This window comes from Etheostoma spectabile, unplaced genomic scaffold (genome assembly GCF_008692095.1).
Source record: "Etheostoma spectabile isolate EspeVRDwgs_2016 unplaced genomic scaffold, UIUC_Espe_1.0 scaffold473, whole genome shotgun sequence".
Classification (NCBI taxonomy): Eukaryota; Metazoa; Chordata; class Actinopteri; order Perciformes; family Percidae; genus Etheostoma; species Etheostoma spectabile.
Window position 1 is genome coordinate 19,318 of NW_022605617.1, and position 8,421 is coordinate 27,738.

Sequence of the window (8,421 nt, forward strand, 5' to 3'; positions counted from 1 at the left end):
TGTTGCCCTCATGTTGTCCTCATGTTGTCCTCATGTTGTCCTCATGTTGCCCTCATGACACATTGGTAGATGTATCACAGCGGGAATTGAACCCAGATCTCACACACCAAAGGCGTGTGGTCGAAACAGACGCAAAAGCAGGCTGCATGGGTCCGCCCCCCCCTTCATGTTTGTGACCTACTTCCTGTTCCCTCCTGCAGGCGTCATCCTCCTCTACCTGGAGCGGCTGCGGCGGATCGGTTGGGAGCAGATGTGGCGGCTGACGGCGGAGAGAGAGCTAATGAGCATGCTCAGTACATCGCTGGCAGACCAGGTCAGAGCCCCCGTCTTGTTCTCTGTGACAGAGTATCTGCCTGAGGGAGGGGGGCATCCTGAGGGAGGGGTATCATGAGGGAGGGGTATCCTGAGGGAGGAGCATCCTAAGGGAGGGGCATCCTGAGGGAGGGGCATCCTAAGGGAGGGGCACCCTGAGGGAGGGGGGAAACCTGAGGGAGGGGGGGCATCCTAAGGGAGGGGCACCCTGAGGGAGGGGCACCCTGAGGGAGGGGCATCCTAAGGGAGGGGCATCCTGAGGGAGGGGGGCAACATGAGGGTCATCCTGAGGGAGGGGGGCAACATGAGGGAGGGGCATCCTAAGGGAGGGGCATCCTGCCCATTAGACGCATCTTCTTCTTGTTTTTAGCGTTCCTTTTAAAGGTGGCGAGATAGTTTTGTGAAGATCCTGGACTTAGCCAAAAAAATTGGAACATCAACAACTTCTCAGTCTCTCCCCCCCCCCCTCCCCCATTTCAACTAAAGCCCAAAACGGTCTCCTACGCCCCTCCCCCCACAAGGGAAGGGAGAGCTGTGCACGATAGGGGGCGTGTGAATTATGATAATGTATATTGTTACAATTTACACTCTGTTATATTAAGTCTTAATTATAATAATTATTAATATTCTAAAAAATAAGGCCGTTAAAGCACAAAAATATGTCATTACAAAGGTCGTTTAATTTCTTTCTGAATAAAATGTCATAAATTACAGATTTTTTTTTTTGCGGGTAACTTTTAAATTTACTTTATTTTGTAGTTTAATGTTGGTTGGTTGTTTAGTGATGGCGTTGCACAGTCCGCGTCCCCCAGAGGAGCTCTACAACAGCCACTGTAGTGATGGCGGTGCAAGTCGGCACCCAGAGGACGCTCTACAAGTCCTGTTAGTGATGGCGTGCATCAGTCTGTCCCCAGATGGCGATCTACAACGTCCCATGTAGGATTGGCGTTGCTTGCTGTCAACCAGAGGACACTCAAACGTCCCGTTAGTGATGGCGTTGCATAGTCTGTACACCAGAGGGGACGCTCGATCACAACGTCCTGTTAGGTTGTGCATGGTTGTCCACCAGAGGACGCTACTACCAACGTCCCTGTAGTGATGGGTTGCATGTCTGTCCAACAGAGGACGCTCTACAACGGTCCCTGTATGTGGTGGCGTTGCTATAGTCTGTCTCACCAGGGACGCTTACAAGTCCTGTTCGTTGTTGGCGTGCATTGTTCCTACCAGAGGACGCTTAAACGGTCCCTGTTAGTGATGGCGTTGTCTGTACAAGAGGACGCTCACAAGTCCGTTAGTGATGGCGTTGCTAGCTGCCACCAGAGGACGCTTACAAAGTACCTTAGTGATGCGTGAATGTCTGCCACCAAGAGACGCTCTACAAGTCCTGTAGTGGAGTGCATTGTATGCCCAACAGAGGAAGATTACAACAGTCCCTTAGGGGTGGCTTTGCAATGTTTCTGTCCACCAGCGGACGCTACTACAACGTCCCTGTTTGGATGGCGTGAATGTCTGTCCACAAGAGGACGCTCTAACACAGTCCCTGTTAGTGGTGGCGTTGACAGTCGGTCACACAAGAGGACGTGCTCTACAACGTCCCATGTAGTGTATGCTTTGCACTTGTCTGCCCACCAGAGGGACCGCTCTACAACGTCCTGTTAGTGGTGGCGTTGCATAGGCGTCCACACAGAGGACGTTCTACAACGTCCCTGTTAGTGATGGCGTTGCATAGTCTGTCCACCAGAGGACGCTCTATAACGTCCCTACACTACAAATAACTAATGTTAGGGACAGCTGTTTATGTTTTTTTTATGTGTTTCTGTATTATTATTTTTTTTAAATATATAGCTGCCGATTAATCGGAATATCTGATTTTTAAATAACCAAATATGTATTTAATATATCGGTCTGGCTGAAGTACAGGACTTGGTGAGTGTTGTTAGAGCTGTCCCCTGTGTCCCCTGTGTGCAGGACATCTTCAACGCCTTCATCAAGCAGGACCCGGTGCTGGTGCACCAGCTGCCCTGCTTCTGGAACGTCCAGCTGTCGGACCACACTGAATGTCAGGATAGAGCAGGTTAGGACCGCTCTATTAAACGGTGAGCAGGTTCTAGACCACACTACAGAATTTACCGATAGAGCAGGTCTAGACCGCTCTATAATTTACAGGTAGCCGGTCTAGAACGCTCTAGAATTTACAGATAGAGCAGGTCTAGACGCTCTATAAATTTCAATAGAGCAGGTCTAGACCGCTCTATAAATTTCTAGACCACTCCTCTATAAATTTACAGGTAGAGCAGGTCCAGACACTTCTATAATTACAGATTAGAGCAGGTCTAGACCGCTCTACAATGTACGTAGAGCAGGTCTGACCCACCTCTATAATTTACAGATAGAGCAGGTCTAGAACACCTTAATTTACAGATAGAGCATGTCTAGACCACAATCCAGAATTACAAGGACAACAGGCTAGTAGTTTACTCCAGAGCAGAAACAGGGCACGTGGAGAGGAAAAAATCCTTTTAGGAAGAAAAACTGGGACAGCACCCAGACCCAGACCCAGGGCAGACCCAGCAGGCCCAGACCAGGCTCTTGGTAGGCGGGGTAGACATTGGGTTGTTAGGTTTAGAGTTTCTCTCACTTTAGAAGTGCTGATAACACTGTCCCCCCCCGATGTGAGGAGGAGTGCAGACCGTGAGTCTGCATGCTCAGATTAAATGGTTTACGACATAACGTGTCTTACGGAGATTTGTGAAACTATGAAATAAATAGCTTTCTCCTTTAACAATAACAGAAGAGGGAAATCATTTCAAAAGCGTTCTATGATAGCTTGATGCTAAACGTTAGCTCAAAACACCATTCAACCAGGACAGCCTTGGTTGTGTTTGATGCAACTTGTAGCTAAGCTAGCAGGCCATTTAAAAAAATTGTAGTTATCTCTGATAGTTGCTAAATAATTCCTAATTTTCTGCTTTCTAACTCAAACATTAGGAATAATTTCCTATAATGAGGGTTTATTGACCATAAATTCCAAAAATAACTGTAAAAAACTAAAGTTAATAAGTTAGTTGTTAGTAGTGTTGGAAAGTCAAAAAAAGTGACAAACGTTGGAAAAAAAGTCAAAAGTGTTGAAAAAAGGGACAAAAAAATAGAAAAAGTAGCTAGTGTGCTTTACATATGGACATAAAAATAAAAAATAAAATCATTGCAATTACGAGCACAAGCTGCTGTGTGCAGTCAGGGTTTAGGCCCTCGCGCAGCAGTAACCTTGCCAGGTGGTTGGACCACGCTGGCTGGAGATGGGTGCTGATGGGTGCTGAGGGTTCTGATGGTGCTGCTGGGTGCTGCCTGGTTCTGTGCAGATAAGCAGGTGATCGGCATGGGGAGAACCAGAGCGACTGGTACCTGGGGGAACTGTGGAAGAACCACAAGCCTGGCCACGCGCTGGGGGGGCTTCAACACAGGTAACACCCGCTTCAAGTCCTATTTATTAACCTCAGTTGTCCTCAGTTGTCTTCCATGTTTGCCATCATGCTCTCATGTTGCCCTCATGTTGTCCTCAGTTGCCCTCATGTTGCCCTCATGTTGCCCTATGTTGCCTCATGTTTGCCCTCATGTTGTCTTCATGTTGCCTCTGGTGTCTTCATGTTGACCTATGTTGTCTTTCATGTTGCCCCTCATGTTGTCCTAATGTTGCCCTCATGTTTGCACTCATGTTGCCCTCATGTTGTCTCATGTTGTACCATGTGGTCCTCATGTTGCCTCATGTGGCCCTCATGGTTTGTCCTCATGTTGTCTTTATGTGACCTAACAGATTGTGAAAACATTCTTTCTTTCAGGTATCTTCCACAGGCCCTGAAAAAACGGCAGGAATCACGCCACCTTAAAAAAAGAACAAACTAGACACATCAATATGAGCAATACTATAGGCCAAGATCAAACCTTCCGTTTTGTTTTTAAGTAAAATCATGAAAAAGTAGTCTTTCAACAACTCACACATTTCTTGTCACTAAGCAACAGTTTTTGATACCGCTTCAGTCGGGTTTTCTGTGCCCCCATTGTTTTGAGCTGCCGACACACCCACAGCACTGAAACGGCATCTTGTCAAAGTCCTCTTAATGAATCCCCTTAACCACAGATAATGGCAAATTTCAATCTTAGATTAATGATCTCAGTGTTTTTTGCATTGCCACGGTCGAAACGACATACTACTAGACGATTGGAAAACTGGTTGGCCTTCTGGCTCAGTACTAAAATGGTTTGAATCCTACCTAAAGAATAGGGATACTTTGTGTAATAGGTAATTTATGCATCTGCGCGGGGTAACAAAATCTGACGGGCGGAGTTCCGCAAGCTCCATTCTGGGGCTCTTCGTTTAACATTACATGCTCCATGGCACAGATATGGAGAACAACTAAATAACGTTACCATAGTAGCGGACGACACACAAAATTTACTTCACCTTCGACAGGGGGGACTATAGTCCAAATCAAAAACGGGACTAAGTGCCATCGAACAAATGACCGGCTGGATGTGCCGAACTTCTGAAATTAAATGAAGGAAAAATGAGGGTCTGGGTGTTTTGGAGCAAGAGAGGAAACGATTTTAAAAGTCTGCGCTCAGATTTCAAACAACAAATGTTAAAAACAACAGACTCAAAAAGACAGAAACTCTCATGGGTAGTCATGACTCGACATGATTTAAAGCAACATAAAGACAATAACAAAGTCAGCCTACTATCACCTTAAGATAGATCAAGGGTAAAGGCTTAGTTGGTCTCAACAGGTTTGGAAAAACTTGGCCATGCTTTCATCTTCCAGTAGATTGATACTTAACGGGGTTTAAAGGATCTCCCTAAAAAATCAATCAGACAGCGCAGCTGAGTAAGAACGCGCTGATCGAGAGCCTCACTAAGAACAACAGATGGATCACATCATCCATCCTCACTAGACCAAGAGAGGATCACATCACTCAGTCCCACTAAGACCAAGAGACATAGATCACCATCACTCCAGTTCTGAAGTCTGTACACTGGATTACTGTGTTCAAAGAATGGATGTAAAAGTAATCGTGCTAGTTTATAAATCACTAACGGTTTTAGGTCCCAAATATATTGCTGATCTGCCTACTACACTATGAACCAACCAGGACCGCTAGGGTCATCTGGGGCCAGGTCTACTTTCTGTCACAGAGTCAGAAATAAACAGGGGAAGCAGCTTCGTTTCTATGTCCTCATATTGAATAACAACTCCCAGAAACCGCAGATCCGCTGCTACTTCAGTTCTTTTAATCAAGGCTGAAGACCTTGTCTATTTGATGCTGCCTTTCTTTAAATTGGAAGAATCATTTTTTACATTTCTTTATGCTGCACTGTACATTTTTAGTCTTGTGTTTTAGTTTCTCTTGTTTTTAACGTCTATTCATGTGTTTTAACGGTTTTTTAATGCTTGTGATTTCTTAACTGTTTTGTCTGGGTTTTATAGTAAATGATTTTGTGGTAAAGCCACTTTTGAATTGCCTGTGCGGAAATGTGCATACAGTAAAGCGGCCTCGGCTTGCCTAATGTTGCCCTCTGTTGTACTCAGTTGTCCTCATGTTGTCCTTTGTTGTCTTTATGTTGCCCTAATGGTTGCCCTCATGTTTTCTTTATGTTGCCCTCATGTTGCCCTTCATGTTGCCCTCATGTTTCATCATGTTGTCTCATGTTGTCCTCAGTTGTTTATGGACCCTATTTCCCTGATGTTGCCCTCTGTGTTCCTATGTTGTCTCATGTGTCTCATGTTGCCATCATGACCACATTGGTAGATGTAGCACAGCGGGAATTGAACCCAGATCTCAACCCACAGGAGGTGTGTCGTCGAAAAACAAGGGGGAACGCAAAAAAGAGGCCTGCATGGGTCGCCCCCCCTTCATGTGTTGACCTACTTCCTGTTCCTCCGCAGGCGTCATCATCCTATACTGGAGCGGCTGAGGCGGATTGTTTTTCGGGTTGGAGCAGAAGATGTGGAGGCTGACGGCGGGAGCGAGCTAATGAGCATGCTCAGTAACATCGCTGGCAGCCACAGGCAGAGCCCCAGTTTGTCAGGTGACAGAGTATCTGCCTGAGGAGGGGGGACTCTGAGGGAGGGGTATCATGAGGGAGGGGTATCATGAGGGAGGAGATCTAAGGGAGGGGCCATCCTGAGGGAGGGGATACTAAGGGAGGGGCACCTGAGGGAGGGGGGAAACTGAAGGGGAGGGGGGGCATCCTAAGGGAGGGACACCCTGAGGGAGGGGCAACCATGAGGGAGGGGCATTAAGGGAGGGGCAATCACTGAGGGAAGTGGGCAACATGAGGGTATACTGAGGAGTGGGGCAACATGCTGGAGGAGGGGAATCATAAGGGCGGGGATTCTGCATTAGAGCATCTCTTCTGTTTTTAGGTTCATTTTAAAGGGCCGAGATATAATAGTTTTGTGAAGATCCTGGAATTAGCCAAAAAAATTGGACCATCAACAACTTCTCAGTCTCTCCCCCCCCCACCCTCACCCATTTCAACTAACGACCAAAACGGTTCCTACGCCCCTCACCCCAAAGGAGGGAGAGCTTGTGCCGATAGGTGGAGTGTGAATTATGATAAGGTATATTGGTTACAATTTCCACTCTGTTATATTAAGTTTATTATAGAAATGATTAAGTTCTAAAAACATAAGGCGTTTAAAGCACAAAAAATATGTCATTCTACAAAGGTGTTTAATTCTTTCTGAATAAAAATGTATAAATTACAGATTTTTTTTGAGGGTAACTTTTAAATTACTTTATTTTGTAGTTTAAGGTTGGGTGGTGTTTAGTGATGGCGTTGCACCGTCTGTCCCCAGGCGCTCTACAACGTCCTGTTAGTGAGGCCCGTGCACACAGTCTGTCCCCAGAGGACGCTCTACAAGCCTGATTAGTGATGGAGCTTGCACAGTCGTCCCCCAGAGGCGCTCTACAACGCACTGTAGTTGATCGGCGTGCATTGTCTGTCACCAGAGGACGCTCTACAAGCCCTGTTAGTGATGGCGTGCATAGTCTGTCACCAGGGGCTCTACAAGTCCCTGTAGGGATTTGGCGTTGTTTGGTCAACCAGAGGACGATTCAAAGCTCCCTGTTAGTGATGGCGTTGCATAGTCTGTCCACCAGAGGGACGCTCGACAAACGTCCTGTTAGTGGTTGGCTGCATAGGTTGTCCACCAGAGGACGCTATACAACGCCTGTAGTGTTGGCGTTTTGCAGTGTCTGTCCACAGAGGACGCTTACAAGTCCCGTGTAGTATGGCGTTGCATATAGTCTGTCCACAGGGACGCTCACAACGTCCCGTTCGTGATGGCCGTTGCTAGTCTGTCCACAGAGGACGCTTAAAACGGTCCCGTAGTGGATGGCGTTTGTCTGTACAAAAGAGGACGCTCTACAACGTCGTAGTGATGGCGTGTAGGTCACCAGAGGACCTTACAAGTACCGGTTAGTGGTGGGTTGAATAGTCTTCCACCAAGAAGCTCTACAAGTCCTGTAGGATGGAGTTGCATTGTCTGGCCCCAGAGACGCTTACAACGTCCCGTTAGGGGTGGCGTTGCAATAGTCTTCTGTTCCACCAGAGGACGCTATAACAACGGTCCCTGTTGGGATGGCGTGCAGTGTCTGTGCCACAGAGACGCCTCTAACACGTCCCTGTTAGTGGTGGCGTTGAAAGTCGGTCCACAAGAGGACGTGCTCCACGTCCCTGTTAGTGTATGGCTTTTGCATAGTCTGCCCACCAGAGGGACGTCTATAACGTCCATACACTACAAATAACTAATGTTAGGGAAAGCTGTTTAGTTTTTTTATGTGGTTCGGTCTTATATTTTTTAAATATATAGCTGCCGATAATCGGAATATTGATTTTAAATAACCAAAAGTATTTATATAGCGGTCTGGCTGCGGAAGTAAAGGACTTGGGAGTGTTGTTCGAGCTGTCCCGTGTCCACCTGTGTGCAGACATCTCACGCCTTCATCAAGCAGGACCGGTGCGAGTGCACCAGCTGCCGCTTCTGGAAACGTCCAGCTGTCGGACAACACTCGCTCCGAGCAAGTGCTAACGAGGTGTCTGCTCAAGTC

The 8,421-nt window shown here is 46.9% G+C and overlaps 1 protein-coding gene across 1 annotated transcript in view; it reads left to right on the forward strand.

The window, feature by feature from the left end:
• Nucleotides 1-8,421, forward strand: part of large2 (LARGE xylosyl- and glucuronyltransferase 2) — a gene marked incomplete at its 5' end in the record, with an annotated part of 45,047 nt that overhangs the window by 16,217 nt on the left and 20,409 nt on the right. The window contains 3 exons of the mRNA XM_032511825.1: nt 201-313; nt 2,281-2,362; nt 8,379-8,417. Of these exons, the coding sequence (XP_032367716.1) occupies nt 201-313; nt 2,281-2,362; nt 8,379-8,417 (234 nt within the window). The remainder of the gene's footprint in view (nt 1-200; nt 314-2,280; nt 2,363-8,378; nt 8,418-8,421) is intronic.